The sequence below is a fragment of the Scleropages formosus genome, chromosome 21 (assembly GCF_900964775.1).
Source record: "Scleropages formosus chromosome 21, fSclFor1.1, whole genome shotgun sequence".
Taxonomy (NCBI): domain Eukaryota; kingdom Metazoa; phylum Chordata; class Actinopteri; order Osteoglossiformes; family Osteoglossidae; genus Scleropages; species Scleropages formosus.
Window position 1 is genome coordinate 1,408,509 of NC_041826.1, and position 27,515 is coordinate 1,436,023.

The 27,515-nt window shown below is 46.1% G+C and overlaps 1 protein-coding gene across 2 annotated transcripts in view; it reads right to left on the reverse strand.

Annotated features, from left to right (window-relative positions):
• The window catches only part of LOC108941966 (transmembrane protein 163-like), a 91,812-nt gene that overhangs the window by 20,366 nt on the left and 43,931 nt on the right, over positions 1 to 27,515 (reverse strand). For both annotated transcript variants that reach the window (XM_018764930.2, XM_018764929.2), the window contains exons 3-5: positions 13,950 to 13,993; positions 13,407 to 13,498; positions 6,266 to 6,362 (exon numbers count right to left, since the gene is read on the reverse strand). In XM_018764930.2, coding sequence (XP_018620446.1) covers positions 6,266 to 6,362; positions 13,407 to 13,498; positions 13,950 to 13,993 — 233 coding nt within the window. The remainder of the gene's footprint in view (positions 1 to 6,265; positions 6,363 to 13,406; positions 13,499 to 13,949; positions 13,994 to 27,515) is intronic.

The following is a 27,515-nucleotide window of genomic DNA, read 5'->3' on the forward strand; positions in this document are numbered from 1 at the left end:
GTTCATCCTCCTTGCAGGAAAACTATACAAAACTGGAAAAATCGCTAATTTCATCCACTTCATCAGTCTAGAGCCTGGTAGCAATAATCAGCTCAAACCTCTGCTTCTTCTAACACATTGATGCTATAACCTGATCCAATGGAGAGATGAAGAGAGGAGATGGAGACTGATACAGGTCTAAATAAATGCAGAAAGTACAGTATGTTACACAGAAAATGTAAAAAATTATGCACATATTTTTCCATTATCATATCTGAATATTTTTTAATAAAATATATAACACAGCCAACTCATTCTCCACTTTGAGTGGTTATATTTGTCACGTCCCCCGCAGCCGGCACATCGGCGACACCTGTCGTTCCCTAATAGGAACGGCAATAAAGCGGGACGCCGAGGAAACTCAGATGCGGAACTTTGTTTTGCCTCCTTTGTTTCCCCTTGAGCCGTGCCACTGTGAACCTATTCCAACATCGACCTCTGTCTGCATATTTCCGACCTCGTTCTTTGCCTAGCCCTCTGTACTACGGTTACTGATCGCCTGACCCACGCCTGTCCCTCGACTTTGCTTTTTGGATTCCGATTTGGCTTTATTAAACGTCTGCGTACAACAACTCTGCGCTTGAGTCCGTCCTTGCTAAGCACAACCATGACAGAAGGTTCCGCCAGCTACCAGGACTCAGCGGAGTATGTGCAAATGCGTACAGCGCTCGCCACGCAAGGCGACATTTTGGGAGCACAAGACCAGTCACTGCAGCGCCTACAAAAGACGGTAGACGGATTGATCCAGGCTCTCATGGCAGGAGGTATTATCCAACCCACCACCCAGACGGCACCCGCGACTCCTGCTGAGCCTGCCCTGCCCACACCACCCGAGGCATCCGGTACGGTCGCAAGGTATGACGGTTCACCCGATCAATGTCAAGATTTTCTGATACAGTGTGAATTGGTCTTTGAGTGTTCTCCTCGCATGTATCAGACTGACGCATCCAAGATCGCTTTTGTCCTGTCCTTGTTGACTGGTCTGGCCCGGGCGTGGGCGGCCGCTGGGTGGCGCACTCGCCAAAGAACCACCTACGCCACTTTTCACGAAAAGTTTGAAGCGGTTTTTGACCACCCGCACGCTAATTGTCTCATGTGTCTCACCCAGGGAAATAGAAGCGTGGCTGAGTACGCTCTTGAGTTCAGACCCCTCGTGGCCATGAGTGGATGGAACTCCCCTGCCCTCCTCACCTGTTTCTGCAAAGGGCTGAACCCCCAGATCCAGGACAAGCTCACGTACAGGGGTGAGGATTGGAATTTCGACCGGTTTGTGGAGACAGCCATTGCCATTGACAACCTTGGCAGGAGTCGACAACCCCGGGGAGACCAGACCCTCCACCTGGGGTCCAGCCCAAAGGAGGAACAGCTCAGGAGAGAAGAAAGAAGACGGCGCCTGGTGGGGAAACTGTGTCTCTATTGCGGGTCCCAGGATCATCTCCGTGCCGCATGCCCGGTGCGACCACCCCAAGGGACCTCCAAAGACACGAAGGTGAGTCCAGGGGAGCACCGGGGACAGTTGCGGTTGCCAGTGAGTATTGCCCGGGGGGGAAGCCGGGTGCAGGCAAGTGCTCTCATTGATTCAGGAGCAGCAGGCTGTTTTATGGACTGGGGCTTTGCCAAAGCACTCCGTGTCCCTCTTAAGAGCTGTGAAGTCATCCTGAGCGTGAAAGCCCTTGATGGTCAACCCTTGGGGAACAGGGTAGTTGATACCAGAACTGTACCTCTCCTGCTTGAATCAGGAGCTTGTCACCACAAGAAACTTACCTTCTTTCTGCTCCGAGCTCCAAACACCCCAATCATTCCAGGTTACCCCTGGTTGGCACGCCATGACCCGGTCTTCAAATGGAATACCAATGAGCTGGTTTCATGGGGAGATTCCTGTCACTCGTCTTGCCTCACCCTTTCTTGTCGGGCCACGTCGGTGGAAGGGGTAGAGGGCCTTCCCCAACCGGTCATACCCCCGGTCTACGAGGATCTACGAGAAGTCTTCAGTAAGGCCCACGCCGCCGAACTGCCTCCTCACCGGTCCTGGGACTGTGCTATCGACCTCTTACCAGGTACCACGCCATCTTGGGGTCGGGTGTATCCCCTGTCGTTGCCGGAACAACGGGCCATGCAGGAGTACATCAGGGAGGCCCTCGAGGCCGGCCTGATCCAGCCTTCGATGTCACCAGCGGCGGCAGGGTTCTTCTTTATCAGTAAGAAGGACAGGGGACTAAGGCCGTGCATAGATTACCGGGGGTTGAACACAATTACAGTCAAATACCCACACCCTTTGCCATTGATCACATCAGCATTAGAAGGTATTCATGGGTCAACCTGATTTACTACCTTATTTGGATCCGTGAGGGGGATGAATGGAAGACGGCCTTCTCCACTACACTAGGTACAGGGTCATGCCTTTTGGCCTAGTTAACGCCCCCTCGGTTTTCCAGGCCTTTCTGAACCATGTGTTGGGGGGCTTCCTTAATCACTGTGTCATCGTCTACCTTGACGATATACTGATCTACTCAAGGACCCGAGAGCAGCAGATCCAGCAGGTCCGGTCGGTCCTCAGGCGGCTCTTACAGCATCGTCTGTATGTCAAGGCAGAGAAATGCGAGTTCCACCAACGCCAGATCTCCTTCCTGGGCTACGTCCTGAGCCAGGAGGGAGTCTCCATGGACCCCAGGAAAGTGGATGCGGTGACATCCTGGCCTCGACCCACCACGGTAAGGGCGCTCCAGCGCTTCCTTGGGTTTGCCAATTTCTATCGTCGCTTCATATGAAATTTTAGTACAGTAGCCGCTCCCCTTACCGCATTAACGGCTAGCAAGGACCGAAGACTCCCTTGGGAGGCGGAGGCAGAGAAGGCTTTCCAGGATTTAAAGAAACAGTTCACCTCTGCCCCAGTGCTGAAACAGCCGGACCCTTCCTTGCCATTTGTGGTGGAGGTCGACGCCTCCTCAGTAGGGGTGGGAGCAGTCCTGTCCCAGAGGCAAGGGGACCCGCCGAAGTTGTACCCCTGTGCCTTCTTCTCCAGGAAGATGACCCCAGCCGAACGTAATTACGATATTGGGAACGGGGAACTCCTTGCTATCAAGCTCGCGCTTGAGGAGTGGCATCACTAGTTGGAGGGCGCTGTCCACCCCTTTGTGGTACTTACGGACCACCGAAACCTTGAATACCTTGAGACCGCGAAAAGGCTGAATTCCCGACAGGCCTGATGGGCCCTGTTCTTTACCTGTTTTCACTTTACTGTTTCCTATCGACCAGGTACCAAGAATAGGAAAGCCGATGCTTTATCGTGGATTCACGACCCAGAACTGATGCCCACCAACCCAGAAGGGATCCTGCCTCAGGGATGTGTGGTGAGTTCGGTCCACTGGCAACTCCTCCAGGACATCCAAGAAGCCCAGGATGGCGAGCCAGAACTGCCTGGGAAACCTGCAGGTCGTGTTTATGTGCCCATTTCTTTCCGCACAGCAGTGATGAGATGGGCACATGAGGCTCCGGAGGCAGGGCATCCCGGGATCTGACGTACCCTCTCCCTGGTACAAGGACGGTTCTGGTGGCCTTCGATGTCCGATGACGTCAGGGACTTCGTTCAGGCCTGCACCACATGCGCTCAAACCAGGACTGTACCCGAAAAGGTGGCTGGTCTCCTACAACCCTTGCCTACGCCGACCCGACCCTGGACCCATGTGGCGCTGGACTTCCTAGTGGACCTGCCGGTCTCTGAGGGTAAGAGCATGATCCTCTCTGTCAAAGATCGTTTCTCCAAGGCCTGCAGACTGGTGCCCCTTCCGAAGCTGCCTACAGCTCTTGAGGTATCGGAGATCCTGTTTGAACAAGTCTTTAAACTGTACGGACTCCCCGAAGACATTGATTCAGATCGGGGGCCCCAGTTCACCTCTCGGGTGTGGAAGGCCTTTTGGGGACGGCTCAGAGTAACGGTCAGCCTTACATCTGGATACCACCTGCAGGCCAACGGCCAAGCAGAACGCCTACTGCAGGATGTATCAAGGTTTCTCCGAGCCTACTGTTCCCAAAGACCGCACCAATGGGCTCGCTACCTGGCCTGGGCAGAGTATGCCCACAACTCCGCACCACATACATCCACAGGTATGTCGCCCTTCCAATGTGTTTTAGGCTACCAACCTGTCCTGTTCCCTAGAGAGACCTCTCCGTGTCCTGTTCAGGCCGTGAAAACGTGGCACAACGAGAGTGCCCGTGTATGGAGGACAGTCCGGTCCCACCTGCTCCGCAGTGCGGAACGCCACAAACATCAGGCGGACCGGCACCAGCGTACCCTTTCGTTCGTACCCAGGCAAAGAGTTTGGCTCTCCACCCGAGGCCTTAACCTGAAGGTTCCCTCAAAGAAACTCGGGGCCTGTTACATCGGCCCCTTCAAGATCGTGTGTCGAGTCACACCGGTTACTTACTGCCTTCAGTTGCCTCCTGACCTCCGAGTGCACCCAATGTTCCATGTCTCCCTCCTGAAACCGGTAGGAGTGTCCCTGCATCAGCCACCAGTCGACACCACGCAAACACCTCCGCTACCCCTCGAAGGGGACAGTGTCTACAAGGTCCGGACCCTACTGGACTCTCGCCGATGGAGAGGTCGGTTGCAATATCTGGTAGATTGGGAGGGCTACGGCCCAGAGGAACGTTGCTGGGTAGCCGCTTCGGATATCCTGGACCCCGACCTGATTGCTGCCTTTCACAGGGACCATCCAGAGTGCCCGGCCCCGTGCCCCCGGGGGCGCCCTCCTTTTAGGCCCAGGGCGTCCGGGGCCGCCCGTGGAGGGGGGGGTACTGTCACGTCCCCCGCAGCCGGCACATCAGCGACACCTGCCGTTCCCTAATAGGAACGGCAATAAAGAGGGACGCCGAGGAAGCTCAGATGCGGAACTTTGTTTTGCCTCCTTTGTTTCCCCTCGAGCCGTGCCACTGTGAACCTATTCCGACATCGACCTTTGCCTGCATATTCCCAACCCGTTCTTTGCCTAGCCCTCTGTACTACGTTTGCTGATTGCCTGACCCACGCCTGTCCCTCGACTTTGCTTTTTGGATTCCGATTTGGCTTTATTAAACGTCTGTGTACAACAACTCTGCGCTTGAGTCCGTCCTTGCTAAGCGCAACCATGACAATATTCACATATTAAAATGCTGTCAACAAATCATCTTTTAGCTACTCAGTAAGTGGCTTTACTTACTGAAACTTACAGCAACTGATAACATCACACTTTTCTTCATCCACTCACTGGATTTATCCCCAGCATTTAGTTTAATCAATTTTTTTGTATGGACAATATTGGAGTAGGTACTATCTTGGGACTTAGGCCAGCAAAAGTTTGATCACTTTTTCCATCACTTGCAAGTCATTACAATTTATTTGCATATGCTTTGCATTTGCATACAAGTGATGCAAGTTTGATTTACATGTGTCAAGCTCACATTGCCAGGCAATGGGTGCAACAGGACTATCATGGGACTGGGGTTATCATTTTCAACCCCTTTTTTAACACCCCCGCCCCCATATTTTCATTTTATCAGGTAAGCAGGAGAGAGAGTGCTTTAGTGGAATGCTATTTCTCTTCCACATTTCACATACCAAGCGGCCTACGCTTAAGGTGTTGTGTCTTCACACTATCACACCTGAAAGTTGAGAGTTTCACAGTTGAAATTCACTCTGCCATAAGAGGCATTTCTCCATCATTAAAAAAAGATTTGGCGTTGCACTAGTGTGGCAGAAACATGGTTGTTTTAGGTATGCTTCAATACCATCTAAAGGATACCTTGGGAAGCAAAGTGACACTTTAACATTACAATAGGCTTGTGAAATCTGAATTCATTTCTGTTCCACTCATCAAAAATAATACATGTCTCAAACTTCAACCTTAAGTGAGACAGCTGGTAGTATAATGGTTAGAGCTACTGCCTTTGGCCCTAAAGGTTGCAAGTTTAGTCCCCACCTCTGGCTGTAGTGCTTTTGAGCAAGGTATTTATCCTAAATTGCTCCAATAAAATTACCCAGCTGTATAAATGTGTCAATAATTGTAACCTTAACATTGTAAGTGGCTTTGCAGAAAAGCATCTCCTAAATGAATAAGTGTTGTAGTTGCCCAAAAAGATAAGATTTTATGACAGAGATGCAGAACCTTGAGAAATGTATAGATAGTGACCAATTATGTATGTCTCATATATGTCTATGTCTAACTCTATGTGAAAGACATGCTCTCACCACTTCAGGAAGCAGCTTGATGGCAAGGTCATGGATCGCTTTGCCCAAGATACACACGGAGGACAGGATGAACACCACCCCCAAGATCACACAGGCTCTGCCAACAGAAACACAAAGCATCTTTCATAACAGTGGAGGACACTGGTTTATATAATATATACATAATGAAATTACCAAGTTTGCATCAAGGAACAAAGTCAATTATCATTTTCACAAAGAAGTTTTCAAATAGTTTTAACAGGAATTGGGGATAAAATGGGGTGGTTGTACAGTGTAATTGTTCTAATAATTTAGACGTTGTTTTGTGTTTTCAGCTACACTCAAAAAAATCAGTGTATAGTATAGTGCCAATGCTCAATCTATGACTCTGTTTATGATGTCATTGTTTTGTTACTGATTCCATTTATAGCATAAGTATTCTGTCTATGACCGTGTGTCATGTTTGTGTTTTGTCTATGACTCCACTGGGAAACTCCACACTGACTGAGCCAGATTCAAACTCATATTTGAAAGAACAGCCCAGGAACACTGTGGCAACCCAACATGCCGACATGCTAAAGCAATGCATATGTACCTTCATTTACATATTCTGGAAGATTAGATAGTTTATGAAAAGTACAAAATATTTAGCAGTTATTCCACACTTGGACAGCACATCTGTGTTAAAAGCTATTGGACATATCGAACAAATATATACATAGCATCTCATCTCACTACTGCTGCATTACAGAATCATGAATCCATGTAATGAGGTGAAAGGAAGCTACTAAACCCCCTGGTTTATACACACACCTGTCTGAAGGTGGTTACCTGTCTGTGGCTCCTCTGTGCCTAGGGTCAAATGCTCACTGAAGCATGTGAATTGGATCAGGAGCCAGGGGGAGTCTTGGCACCATTTACATGCGTGAAATGACAAGGTAAAGAAGACCATGGAAAATTACTAGGCGCAACAAGCCATCTCCAGGCACCATCTGCCAAGAGTCATCTCTACACCTGTTTCCATGTCAGCCTAACAAAGTTGAAAACACAAGGTTTGTTTTCCTTGTGCAAAACACCCAGTGGGTGCACAGATTGTTTCACATGTCCATGCTGGTAATTTGCAAACAGGATCTGAGTGCAGCACCACCAGCTGTGACTCTTCAGTCAAGTCACTCAGGCACTATTCTACATCAGTATCCATTACCTTTCAGCATTAGAGCCTGAATTCCATGAAGGTAAAACTAGAAACTCAAAAAAAAAAAAAAAAAAAAAAAAAAAAAAAACAGAGCATAAGAACAGACTACAGATTTATCTGTGTATGTGACTGTAATTTCAAAAGAAAGCTATAGCAGCTACCTTTCAGTAATTACATGCTGAAAGAGAAAGAGAACTTTTTAAATGGTAGGATTATATATTAAAAACCAATACTAAAACTACTTTTTAATATATCAGAAAAATAATTCCCTAAATAAGGGAATTAGTCCCTAAGTAACTTTGGAATGAAGCTTGACTTTTATTCATATGGACAATTCATTTTTATTAAATGTTCTAATTGTCACATGTATTGAAGGCATTCTGGCAGATTTTCCTGACTTTTCATATGATAACTTGAAACTTCCATAAATTATATTCAACATGTAGGAAATGTTTAGACAAAAGAGCCATGCAAACTCTCAAAAGGGGTTCTGTGGGGCTTAGAATTTGGTCCTTAACTCTTCACTATATTTCAAGTTTCAAGTTTTATTTATTTTATTTGTCACATACACAACCGTACTTAGTACGATGTGCAGCGGTACAGATAAATAAGGAGATACAAATAAGTAGAAACTAGGAACACACTCCAGGAATATGAGGAATATATAATGATGAAAACAGCAAAGAATAAATAATAAAATAGGATACAAATTTACATTCATTTATTTAGCAGATGCTTTTCTCCAAAGCGACATCCAGTGGATACTAAGCAGTGTTATCAGCCCATGCAATTCACCAAGGTGACTTACACTGCTACATACAGTACTTATGATGGGTCACTCATCCATACATCAGTGAAACACATGCTCTCTGTGTCACTCACATACTATGGGGGAACCTGAACAGCATGTCTTTGGACCATGGGAGGAATCTGAAGCACCCAAAGGAAACCCACGCAGACACAAAGAGAACATGCAGACTCCACGTAGACTGAGCAGGGATCGAACCCATGTCCTCTCACACCACCCAGGTGCTGTGCCACCGTGCTGCCCCAAACAAATGTGTGTAGTCCAATATAGACTAAATGCTATATGTAGGCCAAATATTTAAATAAATATACCAATAGGTTGAATAAAAGTGCAATGTGTGCAATGTTGTGCAGAAGGGGGTCTGAGCAATATCTTTGGCTCAGTTAGTGCTCCTTGTGCATGCGGTCCAGTCTCTACTCTGTGGTGTTATCCTGGTTAAGAGATCAAATGGCCTGTGGCAAGAAGCTCCTCCTCAATCTCTCTGTGTTGGACTTCAGGGAGCAAAAAAGCTTCCCTGACTGCAGCAGGGAGAAAAGTCCGTCGTTTGGGTGGCTGAAGGCTTTCACTAGCTTCCCGGCCTTGGTCCAGCACCGCTTGCTGTAAATAGACTGCAGGTCAGGGAGCTCAGGGCTGATGATGCGCTCAGTTGATCGCACTACTCTCTGGAAAGCCTGCCTGTCCTGCTTGGTGCTGTTCCCAAACATTTACATTTACATTTATTCATTTAGCAGACGCTTTTGTCCAAAGCGACGTACATCTCAGCAAAAGTACAATTTATGCATTAAATTGAGAGAAGGAGACATAGCTGCAGACATGAAAGTCTCAAGCAAACCTAGTTTGTTCCCTACCACTTGCTGCACCGAGGTTCATCGTTCAAGTAGATGCATAAGACACAGGACAGACAAATCCCGATACCCACACCAAATTCTTTTTTTTTTAAATTAAAGGTTATGAGATACACAAATGAGCAGTACGACCTCCGATGCCGATGCCCAGCATTTACCTGTCCAACGTTCAGTCTCTGGACAACAGACTGAACAATCTCAGAGGGCAACTTAAATTCTGAAGAGATTTATGGAACTGCTGTGTTTTCTGCTTTACGGAGACGTGGCTCACCGCCAACACACTGGACCATGCGGTCCAGCCCTAGGGCGTCTCAATTTACTGTGCAGATCGGACTGATTCATTGGGGAAAAAGAGAAGAGGGGGTGTATGCGTTATTATTAACAATGCATGGTGCACAAATGCGGAAGTGACTGCACAGAACTGCACTCCAGACCTTGAATACTTACTTATCAAATGACGACCGTTATACCTGCCCAGGGAGTTCTCAGCTGTGCTCATGGCTGCAGTTTACATCCCACCACAAGGGAACACACACAGCACTCTGAACAAACTGTATCACGTCGTCACTAAGTACGAGAACAAGTACCCAGATGGATTGTTCATTATCTCTGGGGACTTTAACCAAGCCGATTTCAGGAATGTTTACCCCAAGTACCATCAGCACATCTCCTGCCCCACCAGAGGCTCAAACTCCCTCGACCACTGCTGCACTTCACACAAAGGTGCATACCACTCCCTGCTGTGTCCACACCTCGGGCAGTCAGATCACGCCTCGGTCCTGCTGCTCCTGGTCTACAAGCAGAAACACAAGCGAGAGGAGTCTGTGACGCACACTGTGCAGTGCTGGACACCAGAAGCGGAGGAAAGGCTCCAGGACTGCTTTGACTCCGTAGACTGGGACATGTTCAGAAACTCATCCTCTAATCTGGACAAATATGCTACAGTGGTCACGGACTTCATCTGTTACTGTGTTAGTGTCTGCATACCCCATAAAACAGTTCGCTCATTCCCCTAGATAACTGTTCAGGAATGGTTTGAGGAACATGACAAAGAGTTCAAGGTGCTGACTTGGCTTCCAAATTCCCCAGATCTCAAGTCGATGGAGCATCTTGCTTTTAGGGTACTGAGCACTAAGACTGGACTTGGCCTGCTGAGGAACATGCAGCAAATTCTGGGAAGATGGAAGGGTGTCATGTTGAACTCCTCATGTTCCCCTGATTCGAAAGATTTAGTTATGCATCCATTGCTTTCTTTTAACTTTCTTGTCTTTCACCCTTGTTGATCAGTGGATGCTGCATGGCTTAGAAGTCCAGGACCTTGACCAGTAGTAAACTGATGGTGAAGGGATTCAATGAGTTCTTTGGGTCTAAAGGTGCCAGCTCTAACCACTACACCACCTGTTGCTTCTCTGCAGGTGGTTGTGACTCTGCAGTTTTGTCTTGTTTTGCCTGGAGAGGGTTGCAGATATGCAGATACACAGCTGCTCTGCTCTCCTCATGTTATCTTTTCCCTCATACATTAAGCGCACTATATACTCTTCAGACAGTGAGGAGACTCCAGAGTTTTCTTTCAAAATCTATGCAATCTTGCTTCATAATAGCAAAGAGGAACCGATTTGGTCATTGGTGAAGTTCCTCCTGGAGTCCAAGACATCAACATTCGCCAGACATCAACTCGCCCCAGCTTGCACTACACTGGTAATAAAGGGTTTTCTGTCCATGGCAACAAAACCCCAGATATACAACAGCCTTTCCATCGTGTAAATTTCGTTGCTCTTACTTCACACAGTTTTTATGATACCATGACTGACAGAAAATCCCTACCATGCGTCACAAACAGTGTAAAAATAAATCCAGTTGAAATGAATGTGAAATGTGCAAGCTGCTGCCATTTCACCAATTAAAGGTATGTTATCATAATTAAAAATAAATAGTAGACCTATTACTGTCCTTTACTATGTAGCCAGCTAGGTGGTTATTTGGTGTATCCCCAGCCAACTGGTTTCATCACAGCAAGGCATGCATTCCAACTTACTGCTTCAAGGAAGTATTTCTCAATGTTCTTCAAATAACACATTTATTCCTAGTCATAAAGAATGGGCTGCTACCAACCACCCCAAATCTTCCTTAAGAAAACAAAATGAAAAACTGGTTAGCAATCTATATTTATATATCACTAGTTCTTTTGGGAATGGGGGGGTGTGGTGGCGCAGTGGGTTGGACCGCGGTCCTGCTCTCCGGTGGGTCTGGGGTTTGAGTCCCCCTTGGGGTGCCTTGCGACGGACTGGCGTCCCGTCCTGGGTGTGTCCCCTCCCCCTCCGGCCTTACGCCCTGTGTTGCCGGGTAGGCTCTGGTTCCCTGTGACCCTGTATGGGACAAGCGGTTCTGAAAATGTGTGTGTGTGTGTGTGTGTGTGTGTGTGTGTGTGTGTGTGTAGTTCTTTTGGGACTGGTATTCATGTTACTGTATTTATCAATATTAATTTGCAAAGATTAAAATGTTGACACAGTGCAGTGATATTTATCATCGCTTTTACTAGAAGGCTACAAAATGTACAAACAAAAAAGAAATCAATTATCTTATGTTCTTCTGTCAACCTTTATGTATCGTTTAAGCCTGGTGATCCATCACATGTGGTGTCGTTAGCTAATTGTTTTACCAGTATAAAATTATGGATGAGTAATAATTTTTTATCTCTAAATGCCAGTAAACAGAGGTACTTGTGGTGGGTGGTGATGCTAAAAGTCTCGACATAATCATGATAATCTTTACAACAAATGGTATTACCTTCAAGCATAGGGATTGTGTCAAGGATTTGGGTGTCTTATCTTCATGCATACGGATTGTGTCAAGGATTTGGGTGTCCTGCTGGATGGAAAGCTGTCATTTGTATCACAAATAAATGCTTTGACTAAGTCGTGCTTTCTTCAGTTAAGAAGCATAGCTAAAATGTGGCGATTCCTTTGTAGACGGGATTCTAAGAAACTGGTTCATGCTTTTGTTTCCAGCAGGCTGGATTACTGTAATGCTTTATTGTCGGGTTGTCCAGACCAGACTGTATCCAGGCTACAGTTGGTGCAAAATGCTGCTGCGAGAATTGTCACTAGAACTAGGAAGTACAACCATATAACACCTGTACTTAAATCGTTGCATTGGCTCCCGGTCGCTTATAGAGTTGATTATAAAATCCTACTTTTGACCTATAAAGCAGTACATGGCATTGCTCTAGCTTACCTTTGTGAGATATTAATTTTTATATCCCAGGACGATACCTCCGTTCATTAGATGCAGGTTACCTTAAAGTACCTGTGATCAATAAGACTTCAGTAGGAGGTCGCGCCTTTAGTTATAGAGCACCTAAACTGTGGAATAGTCTACCAGTTACTGTCAGAAATGCCCCGTCTGTTTCTGTTTTCAAATCCCGACTAAAGACTTACATGTTCACTCAGGCATTCCACCTCGTAATGTAATTCCACCTACCTTGGATGTTTTTTATCACCTTTATAAAAATGCAAATTAAATTTACTTAAGTAACAAATTACTAACTCTGTTTTATCTTCTCGTTGAGCACTACCTCACTACATAAGAACTGAGGAGGCCGGCCAGTGGTGACAGACGAATCCTGTGCTGACAGACGAATCCCGTGCTGACAGAGGATGATGTCCATCTGCCATGACGATCGAGACGTTCCATGCCGAGCTGGGGATCCAAGTGCCATTTACCAACATTATCATTATTACTTGTTACACACTGGCTTACAAATTGTTACTTTCTAGAATGCCCAGGAGGGGTGGGCAACCACTGGCCCATGGACCCCCAGAGGTTTTTTCTCCCTCAACCTTCAGTTGGGAGTTTTTGTTCCTTTCACCGGTGGCCAGTAGGTATACTTATAGCTCTATAATAAGTTATTCATTATGGTAGCCATTAGTCGACTGTCTCCTTTGTTTGTATCTGTTTTCCTTGCTTTATGCCTGTGCTAAAGCGCTGTGTCACTGCGTGAGATGAGCGCTCTATAAAAATAAATTGAATTGAACTGAACCTGTCCGCTCATGTCTCAGTATCAAACAGTTTAAAAACTGCTGTGTTGTATCTCTAGTGTGAATCTACATCATAGTGTGTATCTACATCATAATTGCCATGTGAATTCACACTTACAGCAGTCAGAATATTTATTCACATATAGCACATTCTTCTCTCAGCACAGGTAGGCATAGTCTTTATCGACATGTACCCCCCACATCACAGTGTAAGCAAGCGGAATGTGTATTCACATGTATCCCTGCATTACAGTGTAGGTAGAGCGTGTGCACTCACATGTATTCTCTATGTGCGGAGTGCACAGCTGCTGCATTGCTGTAGCGCCACAGTACAATGATAGAGGACAGCACATCCAGCGTAGCATCAAACTGGAATACAAAAAGATGTACATTAGTGCTTCATGTATGAACTTTAACTGTATTACTGCAATACAATAACCAGTTTACACTGCCATTCATGTAACACAGCAATAAAGGGAACTTGCCCTCTGTGTTACCATGGCAACAACATAAATAACTGTCATTGTTGCCAATAGGGAAACAAACTTGGTTGTTAAAGGGGACACGCACTGTCTGAAACCGCTCACCCCAAGTGGGGTCACAGCGAGCCGGAGCCTAACCCAGCACCACAGGGTGCAAGGCCAGATGGGGACGGGACACACCCAGGACAGGATGGACCCAGTCCATCGTAAGGCACCCCAAACAGGACTCAAACCCCAGACCCACCACAGAGCAGGCACAGGCCAAACCCGCTGCGTCACTACGCCTCCTACATTGTTAAAGCAGTGATTAATTAAATATGAAATGCAGCAGCACTTACAGCAAATCCAAAGGCTGAGGCACTGTGTCTCATGATGGAAACCGCTGGAAATGAAAGAGACAATCAGTATTTCAATTTTTTTAGAGAATTCATTTTAATACTCAGTTTACTTGCTACTAATGGCACATAGAATTTGGTACAGTCATCCGAGCATATTTCTGTTTTCTTTGTGAACCACATTCTAATTGTGTAAAATAGGGTGGAGTGGAAGGTCATTGTCAAGGAGAGTAGTCATGTTCTGAGCCCCATCCCAGTGACATTGTAGAAGACTCAAGTTTGTTGTCATCTGTTCTTCAAGTACTACAATCTATTACCTATCTGGTCCTCCTCTCCCAAAACTTTAAAACCTGTGTTCTTGTTTGAAAGGGAGCAGCCATGTACAGCATTTAATTGGATGAATATTAGTCCTACAATGTCCACCAGAAACAGAGCTCAGAATGCAACAAAAACAAACCAGATGTGTGTTCTAGACAGGCAGCAATGTGAACTGGCCTTAATGAGGACTTTCAAGGCCTTTCAGATAGCAACAAAAGCATGAAGACAGGTTTTGTCTGTAGCTCTGTAAAAGGGCTGAATGGATGCAGCTCCCCAAACAACCAGAGAGTCCGTCCAAAGTTCCTGCAGTCCAGGCAAGTGCCTCACAGGTGTACCCAAGATCCAGTCAACCTTCACAGGAGAACCAGTCACCTGAGATGTCCTGTTTTTCACAGAGGGAGCAGCTGCTGGAAGATGTTCAGGTGTCACTGGTTCCAGAACTGCTGTCGCTTGGGTCCCTACAGTGGGCCACAATTGCCTAATGTCACCAGAGCAACAGATTTTGCCTAGACAGTGTGTTACCCATAGACGATGCTGGATCTCTGGTCCAGGGTGAAGACACCTACAACCTTGAACCAGCTGTTTGTTTTGTTGCTGTTTAGAAGTGGGTGGACCTAAGCTGACGACAGGGATGTATGAGCTGATGGAATTTGATGGCAGTGGCAGGAAGGACCATGATGAATAGCTTTTGCCAAGGCAAACTGAAGATTATCAGCAGCAGCAAGGACATGAAAGCAGCTAATCTGAGAGCCTTTCGAGGCGGTATGATAACTCTACAGTTGGACACTGAAGGGTGTTCTGATGGAGGAAAGATGTTTCTGTTGCTGTTTTTCCATGCGTGATTTGTTTGCCTTTTGTGTTCTACCATGAACAGGGCACTTCCTCATTTTGTTTTATTTTGTAAATGAAGCCCTTTTCATTGGGAGAAACACACTGACTCTATCCATATGACCATGTTTACCCAACAAACAAGCTCATGATGACACTGTCAGCAGTTTTTCAAGCTGACCTAATGGAAAAAGTATTATTTTGCAAATATCTTTCAGAATTTTGTTTAGTATTACTATTAGTTCATACTTTGCAATTTTCTTGTAATGGTGAAGAATATCCCATTACTTTCCTGTTGGAATTCCAAGACATTCATAATTTTTATAATGTTTGTCATGCCACAAGAACGTTTCCATTCACTTTATTCTATACCATTAGTGTTACCCAGTAATCACAGGGCTGTAATTATCCTAACTTACTGAGGCAGAGAGTGGATGGAGCCAGTCGCTGAGTTTTTATTTTCACAGGAGCACAGCAGGGGCAGAAATGAGGCTGGAACTAGTGATGCCGTAGCGGGCGAAGACAGGATTGTGATCAGGCACGTGTTGGATCAAAACCGGTAAAAGGATCTTCGTGATCACGGGACAGGCAGGATCAAGAGAGGAAGCACTGATCTGATAAACCATGGTCGTATATAGAACTGTGTCAGAGCCGGGGAGGGATACTTTAAGACAAGGCCATGATCATGAACAAAACTGGGCCAGTACTTGGGTCTGAGAAGGATTTGTTTATCAGCGTCTAAGCTCTTACAAGATTCCACATCATCCCCATTGTGGATCCCTCCTTTTTATACTACATTTAAATTTTGTTCAGGTGTGCTGGGCTCACCTCTGGGAGGTGCTAGTGGTGAGTGTGACTGAGTTATGGAATGAGGAATGAGCAACTGAGAAAGTTATGAGTGATTACAGTAATTGCAAAAACTGCTTCATAAGGCAGTGGGTGTGGTGGCACAGCAGGTTTGGCATGTGCCAGCTTTCTGGTAGGTCTGGGGTTCAAGCCCCACTTGGGGTGCCTTGCGACGGACTGGTGTCCTGTGTGTGTCCCCTCCCCCTCTGGCCTGATGCCCTGTATTGTTGGGTGAGTCTCCTGTTTGCTGCAACCCCAGCTGAGATAAGATGTTTCAGACAATGTGTGTGTGCCTTGTAAGGCAAAAATCTAGCAATCTTTATTTTATATGAAGTCATATAAAGATACAGTATCACTAAGTCTGAAGAAGTTACATGGAATCATGTCTACTCTGCTTAACTCAACATTGAGTGTGTCCAGTAATATTTTGTGTCTTCTCCCTAATAAATCCAAAGTGAAAATTATTGCCCGTTTGTATTTATTGTAGGGTGTTTCCCAGCAGAATTCTAGTTTAGTTTTTCACTGCAAGAGAACCAATTTAGTATAAGAAAAGCACACCTTCTTGGACTGCACTGAGGTCTGGGCAAGTAGCAATAGCTGAACTCATACATGATTTCAAGAGACATCATTATAGTGCAGGTCTTACACCCTTGATAAAGTGAGAATCCATGTACGCAAACCAGCTTCAGAGGAAAGAACACCCAATTAAGGGCTGACAGCCCATCTTCTCTGGTGTAGCCAGCTAGCCAATTTTCACCACAAATCTAGAAGCAGGAGCTCGAATGCTAGAATCCTAAGTATGAGTCCAAAACCAATTAGAATACATGTTCTGCTTATACCTGCTCCATCTGTGAAAATCCTGTTTTCTAACTCTTTAGTCTTATCTCATTGTTTAGTATTGGCTGACTGTACACTGGGTGTACCGTGACCACAGCACTCGGGCTCTCAGAGGGACAAATCTAGAAAGGGCTCTGAAACTGTACTAGTGACTTGTTTTGGATAGGTGTTCCAATCATATAAATGTGGTTCAGGTAGTTTATGAAATAGAGCTTACTCCTATTTGCAGAAAAACTATGCTAAACTTCAACATAATGCAGTCCAACACCAGAGCCCCACTATAAAATATGGCCTCTGGTGTTGGTAGTGCAGAACTATAATTGCGTACATTCCTCAGTAATTCCAGGACAGCACAGACAAGATTATCACAGACCCTTCCTAATCTAGCAATAACATATTCCAAGAGTTTTTTAGAGGGGAAGGCTTTAAATAATACATTTTTCTACTCAAACAGTGTCCCTAAGCAACCTCTGGGGTGCAAATAATAATCCATATTCTGAAGGTATGAACGACGGATGGAGGCAGCAGTGGAGAATTGAAGTAGTTGGACCAAAAAAGGTTTATTTTTCTTTACTAAAAAGTGTTCTTCAAAACACATTAACCCCAGCCAAATACAAAACAAACATTAAGTTTCAAAAAACATGAGGCCTATGAGCCATGGGCTTAACCCCTTGCATCAACAGCAATGCATAGCTCTCCTAGTTACTGCATGAGAGTCTGTCTGTATGAGTTTGCATCAATTGGCCACCTCCCCACTAGTGACCTAATACAAACTCATAGCAGTAACTCCGCCCTTCTGGCTACACCATAACAGCCTCAACTATTCCAAAGTGCATTTCCCCAAAAATTACATCCAACATAAATACTAAAACATACAAACAATACAAAACATTTTCTACTATAAATATCCCTACGTTACAACTTATAAAAGACATTTATCACATTACACAGCAAAACACCCCTGTCTAGTTGGTTGTGCCCAAGGACTCCCACCTAGAAATACCCCAAATGGTTCACTCCATCTGGTTTACAATACAAGGTACCAAACACCACAGAATGCCAGGTAGCCGAATGGTAAGAGAAAAGTTTACAGAAATGATTTTTAAAAACAATAAAATGCATTTACTTTTCACAACCAATTACATGTACTTGTCATACTTTGATAAAAGAAATGTTATTAGTTAATGACAAACAGACAGATACCGGTAGGCCTTTCCCGGCACCCAATCTAGTTCAAACAGAGTGTTAAATGGAATACTGGACCAGGACAAGCAATGTAGCAGTACAAAGTGAAATGTATGTGAACAGGCAACAACAGCAACAAGGTTCAGCACTTCATTAATGGTATTTTGCTGGGATCTTACTGATTCCTTGCTACCAAGCTTGCCTGTCACAGCTCAGTCTGTGACACATATCATATCAGACTGGACATTAAGATTGTGCTGGATGGTCTAGCTCAAACAGTTGTATTTTTATAGTACAGGAAGGCCTTGACTTACAAAATTTACAACAACCTGAACCAACAGCAGTTGTCCCCTCAACCATATTATATTACTTTGAGTCTCAATGTCACACTGCCACAAGGTCCCATATTTTTTAGTGACTCATCATTGTGTCTATCACAGATTGTTTTATTTACAAAAACATTTAATTTATACAATACATATTATTCAGTACCCCTCCTTGAACCGCCACCTTACCGTGGTGGAGGGGTTTGAGTGCCTGAATGAGTCCAGGAGCTATATTGCCTGGGGCTATATGCCCCTGGTAGGGTCTCCCAAGGCAAACAGGTCCTGGATGACAGACGAGACAAAGTGCGGTTCAAAAGCCCCCTATGAAGACAATTAAACCAAGGCTTTCGTTTACCCCGCCCGGTATGGGGCCCCACCCTGGAGCCAGGCCCTGGGGGGGGGGGGCTCACATGCAAGCGCCTGGTGGCCAAGTCTATGCCCACGGGGTCTGGCCGGGCTCAGCCCGAAGCCAAGACGTGGAGCCGCTCTTCGGTGGGCTCACCACCTGCCGGAGAGACCGTAAGGGACCAGTGCGTTGTGATTTGGGCAGTGGTCGGGGCCGAGTGCCCGGCCGACCCAAACCTCGGGCGCCAACTCCGGCTTTTGGGACTTGGAATGTCACTTCACTGGCGGGGAAGGAGCCTGAGCTAGTGCAGGAGGTTGAGAGATACCGTCTAGATATAGTTGGGCTCACTTCCACTCACAGCTTGGGTTCTGGAACCACTCTTCTCGACCAAGGGTGGACTCTCCACTATTCTGGCGTTGGCCAGGGTGAGAGGCGACGGGCAGGTGTGGGCTTATTAATAGCCCCCCAGTTCAGTCACCATGTGTTGGAGTCTACCCCGGTGACTTAGAGGGTCATCTCTCTGCGCCTGGGGACCTGGAGGAGGTGTGCGGGGAGAGGGAAGTCTGGAGGACTCTGCTTGGACTGCTGCCCCCGCGACCCGGCCCCGGATAGCGGAGGAAGATGGAATGGAATGGAATGGAATATTATTCAGTATTAGCTGATTTGAGACTTATGACAAAGTCATCAGAATGGAATGCCATCATAAATGGACTACCTGTATTTATTTTTTTCTCTTCAGACTTTTTCCACTTTTGTTTTACTACTAATGTTGTGAAATGTCTGTTGCTCTTTTGTGTTAAAGTTAAATGAATAAATGTTCATCGCACGAGTCTCAACTCAGAACAGACAAATCCTGATCACCTTCCTACAATTTTTTTTTAATAAGGTACACAAACATTTATATGCAATACAGGAATAGCAGCTGTGTAAAGGCTTATCTGAGCATGATCATAAAGTTACTGTGCATGAACATTTACACCATACATGAGCTTGAGAGATCATGGGTGAAGTGAGTCCGGAAAAGGTGAGTTTAAAGACCCTTCTTGAATGTAGACAGAGTTTTGTTTATACAATTTACACCACAACGGAGCCAGAACCAAGAATCTCTGCGCTTTACTTGGTGTGCGCAGGATCACCAAGCAAGCAGAAGTAGACGAGCAAAGCAGTCTGGTTGGGGTGTAGCGGTTGATCAAGTCTTGTAAATAGCTAGGAGCAGTTCTATTGATGCATTTGTAGGCAATAACCAGGGTCTTAAATTTGATCCAGGCAGCGATAGGAAGCCAGTGCAGAGAAATGAGTAGAGGAAATACATGGGAGCGCTTTAGCAAGTGAAACACAACTCGTGCAGCAGCATTCTGTATCAGCTATAGACGTTTGATGGCAGTAGTGGGAAGGCCACACAAAAGAGAGTTGTAGCAGTCCAGACGGGATGTCACCATGGCCTGGACGACTAGTTGGGCAGAGTCACTATTTCACTTTACCTGTATATTCAGTTACCTTGGTATCTGAGTTCATGTCAATCCAACCACTGCAGTTGTTCACATCACCTAGTTTGTAACTACAATCATCCCATGAGATATGCCCATCTGAGTTATGAGAAACTGCATTAAACTTCATTTAATACCCCTGTTTTGGCTCACGGGGTGTTCCTTGGACCTCCTCAAAGCTGAGCAACATCAGATATTTATACTGACATGTATACATGTAACTGATTTATACTGACTTAAATGTTTAGAAGACATTTTTGACCAAAGTCCCACACACACACACACACACACACACACACACACACACACACACTTTCAGAACCGCTCATCCCATACAGGGTCGCAGGGAACCGGAGCCTACCCGGCAACACAAGGCATAAGGCCGGAGGGGGAGGGGACACACCCAGGACGGGACGCCAGTCCGTCGCAAGGCACCCCAAGCAGGACTCGAACCCCAGACCCACCGGAGAGCAGGACTGTGGTCCAACCCACTGCGCCACCGCACCCCCAAGTCCCACATAATGATCACAAAATAGTATTTACCCAATACTTTTGTCCATGGTGATTTAGAGTGTTAGATACACCGCACTAAACGCCTACAGTCATTCACCAATCTATACAGCACAGCAAAGTGACACATACTGTATATGTAAATGCTTCCTTTCTTTTCTTTGTTCTATGCTTGTGTTGAAGTGCTCTGTGTCACTGTGTGAGAAGAGCGCTCTATGAAAATAAATTGAATTGAATATGGGGGCGTGGTGGCAAGGCAGCCTTGGCCAGGTCCTGCCCTCTGGGGGTTCTGGGGTTTGATTCCTGCTTGGGGTGCCTTGTGATGGACTGACGCCCTGCCCTGGGTGGGTCATCTCTCCCACCCCAGCCCTGCACCCTGTGTTGTCGGGTTAGGCTCCGGTTCACCACAACCCCACTCGGGACAAGTGGTTTCACACTCTGTGTGTGTGTGTGTGTGTGTGTGTGTGTGTGTGTGTGTGAACTGAATATATTAATACATGCAGACACAAACACTCTACACAGAGTCACCAGTTTGCCTGAAACACATATTTCGTCTGTAGGAGGAAACCCACGCAAACGTGGGGAGAACAAGCAAACCCCACATAAACTGTGAGGGTGTTGAACCCATGTTGAACAGGTGCTCTGAGACACCATGGCAACTTGGTCCCTGAGTGTGAATTCATTATCATTGTTTTCATTGATTTCGTTTGTCCCTTACTGCCTGTTTTTTGACATTAAAAGTTGCATTACAACAGAAATAATAAGTGGCCTATGTCTGTATCTTTGTTCACACTTGTTAAGTGTGTAGTACAGGAGAGGTGAATGAGCACAGCTAGACAACTGTAATTAACAAAGGAAAACTCCATTATTATGTTGTGTTATGGTAACTAATGTTAATTTATGGGGTCGTCTTGCCATGAGAAACATGGCGCCGGCACGAGGCGACGTGTTGATTGCTTATCCTCGCAGATTTGTTAGTTTAGTGTATATTATTTTGTTTGTGTCACTATCCCTCCAGCCAGTTTACTCTCTCATTACTTATGACCACCAAACACTTCTGCAAATACGTGAAACAGTGCAATTAGATGCAATTCTTAGCATTAGAGAGGTGAATTCGCTACCTTCGCTCTGCTGCGAACAGCATCATGACCGTGACCCACCTGGGAGCACTCAGAAGACGCAAGCTCAGAAACGGGGCCGCGGGGCCGGCGTACAGGTGAGAGTGAAACGCCACGGGCTATGACCTCCGATGCCCAGCATTTACCTGTCCAACATTCAGTCTCTGGACAACAAATTGGACAATCTCAGAGGACGACAAATTCCAAAGAGACCTACGGAACTGCTGTGTTTTAAGCTTTACGGAGACGTGGCTCACTGCCAGCACGCCGGACCACGCGGTCCAGCCCGAGGGCTTCTCAATCTACCGCGCAGATTGGACTGGTTCATCGGGGAAAAAGAGAGAAGGGGGTGTATGCTTTCTTATTAACGACACTTGGTGTACGAATGTGGAAGTGATTGCACAGAACTGCACTCGGACCTTTAATAACTTCTGATCAAATACCGACCGTTCTACCTGCCCAGGGAGTTCTCTGCTGTTCTCATGGCTGCAGTTTACATCCCACCCCAAGGGAACACACACAGCGACGACGTGATACAGTTTATTCAGAGCGCTAAGTACGAGAACAAGCACCCAGATGGACTATTCATTATCTCTGGGGACTTTAACCAAGCCGACTTCAGGAATGTGTACCTAAAGTACCATCAGCACATCTCCTGCCCCATCAGAGGCTCAAACACCCTTGACCACTGCTACACTTCACACAAAGGTGCATACCGCTCACTGCTGCGTCCACACGTCGGGCAGCCAGATCACGCCTCAATCCTGCTGCTCCCGGTCTACAAACAGAAACTGAAGCGAGAGGAGCCCGTGATGCGTACTGTGCAGTGCCGGACACCAGGAGCAGAGGAAAGGCTCTAGGACTGCTTTGACTCCGTGGACTGGGATATGTTCAGAAATTCATCCTCCAGTCTGGACAAGTATGCCACAGTGGTTACAGACTTCATCGGGTACTGTGTAAATGTCTGCATACCACATAAAACAGTCCGCTCATTCCCCAGTCAAAAACTGTGGATAACCACCGAAATCCGAAATAAGATCTGCGCGCGAACTTGCACGCTTCAGTCCGGAGACAAGAAGAGCAAGTACGAGCTTTGCAAAGCCATCGCCAGCGCGAAACGGGAATACAGCAGGAAGGTGCAATCAGAGTTTAACTGCACTCAAGATGCACGTAGGCTGTGGCAGGGAATCCAAACATTAACAGATTATAAACCACAGACATGGACATTGACAGGTGCCGCTCCGTTTCTCCCTGACAAACTGAATGCGTTTTATGGCCGCTTCAAGTTAGAGAACAAAGACCCCCAGGTGCGGATCCCCACTGCGCTGTATGATAACACCAGTCTCACCGTCTCTGTAGCACAAGTGAGAAAAACCTTTAGCCATGTCAACATCCGCAAAGCTGCTGGTCTGAACGGAATTTCAGGGCTAGTTTTAAAAACATGCAGTGAACAACTGCCTGCTGTGTTCACAGACATATTTAACACCTCCTTAAAAAGCTCAACTGTACCCACCTGTTTCAAAAACACCACCATTATCCCCGTTCCTAAGAAAAACAAAGTGAGCTGCCTTAATGACTATCGTCCAGTGGCACTGACCCCCATTGCAATTAAATGCTTTGAGAGGCTGGTGCTGGAACACATTAAGGACACCATACCAGACACTTTGGACCCACTGCAGTTTGCCTACCACCACAACAGAGCCACTAAAGACACAATATCACACACACTTCACACCATTCTGTCTCACCTGGATAATAAAAACTGCTATGCAAGGCTATTATTTGTGGACTATAGCTCAGCATTTAACACTGTCATCCCAACCAAGCTGATCCACAAACTGCTAGGGCTGGGACTGAGTGCCGCATTGTGCAATTGGATCCTGGATTTCCTCACCAACAGACCCCAGCGTGTGCAGATTGGCAATAATTCCTCCTCCCCACTGACCCTCAACACTGGCACTCCACAGGGAAGCATCCTGAGCCCGGTGCTATATTCCTTGTTCACACATGACTGTGTGGCCAGGCACAGCTCCAACATCATCATAAAGTTTGCTGACGATACCACCATTGTGGGTCTGATCACCAACGATGAGACGGCCTACAGAGAGGAGGTGAGGCTCCTGGCAGAGTGGTGCCAGGACAACAACCTGTCTCTCAATATCAGTAAAACTAAGGAGCTGGTGATTGACTTCAGGAAACAGGATATGGTTCAGTCACCCATCTACATAGGAAGGGACGATGTAGAGAGGGTCAACAGCTTCAGATTCCTAGGGATCACCCTCACTGCCAAACTCACATGGACTGAGCACATACCATCAACCATCAGAAAGGCCCATCAACACCTCCACTTCCTCAGGCATCTGAAGAAAGCCAGGATGTCCATTACAGTCCTCACCACTTTCTACAGGTGTGCTGTGGAGTCCATCCTCAGAGGTTGTATTACATCCTGGTGTGGCAGCTGCTCCATACAGGACAAGAAAGCACTACAGAGGGTGGTCAAAACAGCTCAGGAAATCATTGGCACACAGCTACCAGCAGTCCAGGACACCTACACCACATGCTGCCTCAGAAAGGCGATGCGCATCATGAAAGATCATAGTCACCCCGCACGGGCACTTTTCTCTTCTCTGCCACCTGCAAAGCGGCTCAGGTCAATTCGAACCCGCACTGCTAGGTACAGGAACAGCTTATACCCCAATGCTGTAAGAGTATACAACAATCACAAATGTGCCACCTTTACTAACTAGAGTTGGACTGCTCCTCCCATGCACATTGGTAAATTACACTGTCACTTTAAGCATTCTCATTCTCTCGTTCTGAGTTCTCTGGCTGTCAACAGGTATTATTGTTGTTACTGTTACCATTATTTATTGCTACTGCTGTTGCAGTACTCACTGTCATTGTCATTGTTTTGTTTGTGCAGTATTTCTATTGTCTCTGTCTTTGTCCATAGTCTGTGGAGAAGCATTCAGGAAGAATTTTATGATACTTGTACGTAGTACTTGTACCTATGACAATAAACTTGAACTAACTAACACACAGTATGAAACCGTTTCTCGTGAGTAGGGTTGCAGCAAACCAGAGCCTAACCCAGCAACACAGGGTGCAGGGCTGGGGGGGGACACACACCCAGGATGGGACGCCAGTCCACCGAAATGAACCCCAAGCAGGACTTGAACCCCAGACCTGCCAGTTAGCAGGACCTGGCCAAACCCGCTGCGCCACCATGCCCCCCTTTTACCAATAAACTAATTGCAATTACAGTATGCCTGAGTTACTTCTCCAAACATAAACTGAAAGTCACATAAATCAGTTTAGCTCATAGGGAATAATCTGCATATTTGTAATTATTTTTTTAATAGGGAACTCCTGAGAAAAATGGATTGCACGTCTCACGCGTTTAAGCAGGGCGCGACTCTACAGACTTTGCTACTTTGAGATGATGAAGCCGAACATCTGTGACACATTCCTACCTTGCCTTGTGACTCTCACCACTGTACCACCAGGTTTGACATACTGTAAATTACAGTCTCTGACAAGATTGTGATTCAAGTGATCCCAAGGGCCCATAGAACAGTCCATCACAAGTGAGAACCGTTTTCTCACACATCCATCCCTCTGTATCTCAGAAAGAAAATTCTTCAAGTGAGAACAAGAGTGTTAAGTGAACCTAGACAAACATTACATTAACCATCCAAGATAATGGCATCCTATCCATAGCAGAGTGGGAGTGTGGTAGTCAGTGGTGACACCAGCCCAGATTCAAATGGCAGAACAGATTTATTGTACTGATTGCTAGTCACTGTACTGTGTTTAATTAGTTTTCATCCGATTTGACTTGATTCTCATTCATTTCACTAAAAATATATGGACACTTAAAATGAACAAAAATTCCTGGTAAAATAAAGTGTGACTGTCAGAGTTTCTAAAATATCTCAGCATGGGTAATAAATGCTGAAAAACAAAGCTAGCAGAAATATTCCAATAAAACCAATCATATTTTTCTCCAAAGCAAAACACACACACACACCCTGAAACCGCTTGTCCCAAGCAGGGTCGCAGCAAACGGGAGCCTAACCCGGCAACACAGGGCATAAGGCTGGAGGGGGAGAGGACACACCCAGGACGGGACACCAGTCCGTAGCAAGGCACCCCAAGCAGGACTAGAAACCTAGACCCACCAGAGAGCAGGACCCAGCCAAACCCACTGTGCCACCACACCCCCTCAAAGCAAATCTCTTTTTCAATTAACTTTCATTTGTTTATAACTTTTACACTACGATGAGATGTCATCCAAAATGAGCTCTGCTTCACCTAGCACCGTTTGCTGCCATGACAGGCTCTGGACCATCTATTCTGTCCTCAGTGCGTGTCTAACGCAAATCGACAGATAGCTAACAAGCTTCCAGAGAAAGTCAGAGGCTGGAGTAAAGTTGAATGCCTTTACTGTTGTCTTCCTTCTCATGAAAGTACAGTCTTTTTTGTAAAACTAAAACAATACAAAGCAACACTAATTACTAAACGTTATTTACATATCGTTACATACAAATACCCATAAATACACAAATAATGTCTACACTATTAACGTAACGTAAATATTACATTCACGCTACTATAATTTACTAAAAACGTAAATGCAACTTACAAGCGATGCTTTCCAAGGCACAAACAAGGAGGGAAGGCGCTGGAGCCGCAAGCCGACCACATGGCACACATCGACTGAAAACGCTTCCCAATTCTTAAACCATATCTATGCCTGTGTCACATGGCCCATCCATCCAATAATGTAACAGTACGAAATAACGTAAAGAATAACGTTACTCTCCTAAATGACCACTAGGTGGCAGAAACCCAAAACAAATCTAAAAATATCTCACAGAACAGTACACTCCCCACCTGGTATTAAATAAATACCACTATCTAGAACAAGGGGAATAAAGATTAGTCTGCTGCTTCAGCACTCCTGAGTAGGACTGTTTCAGAGACAGGCCTCAGAAAGGTCTTAGCTGACCCAGATCTTGCGACCTTGAGTTCCACCTTTCTGACCTTCCCATCCTGGTCGGGGAAGGTTCTTGTCACCAAGGCCATGGGCCACTCATTCCGCTTCGCCTGGCTATCCTTAAGCAGGACCAAGTCACAGTCTTTAAGATTAGGCCGTGCATCCTGCCACTTGGCCCGGCTTTGCAGAGTCGGAAGGTACTCGCGCCTCCATCTGCTCCAAAAGGTGTTAGCTAAATGTTGCACCTGCCTCCACTGTTGACGGTGGAGATCTTTGGCGTCAAAGTGCCCTGGAGGTGGAGGGTACGTACACAACTTTTGTTTTAGGAGAGAAGCAGGAGTCAAAAGAAAAGGCGACTCTGGATCTGAAGAGATAGGTGAGAGGGGCCTAGCATTAATGATTGCAGTGACTTCTGCCATCAAAGTAGATAATGCCTCATGCGTGAGGCGAGAAAGACTTGTCTGCTTGAGCATAGAGTCAAGTATGCGTCTAGTGATACCGATCATCCGCTCCCAGACTCCTCCCATGTGGGAGGAATGAGGGGGGTTAAAGACCCAGGAACAACCTTCTTCTCCCAAGTACCTCTTGATGTTGGGCTGATCAGGATCGGTAAGAAGTAACTGCAACTCCTTGCAGGCACCTATAAAGTTAGTTCCACAGTCAGAACGGATTTGTTTAGCAGGTCCCCGCAAGGCAAAGAATCATCGCAAGGCATTGATGAAACTTGAAGTATCCATCACCTCAATGAGCTCTATGTGAACCGCACGGA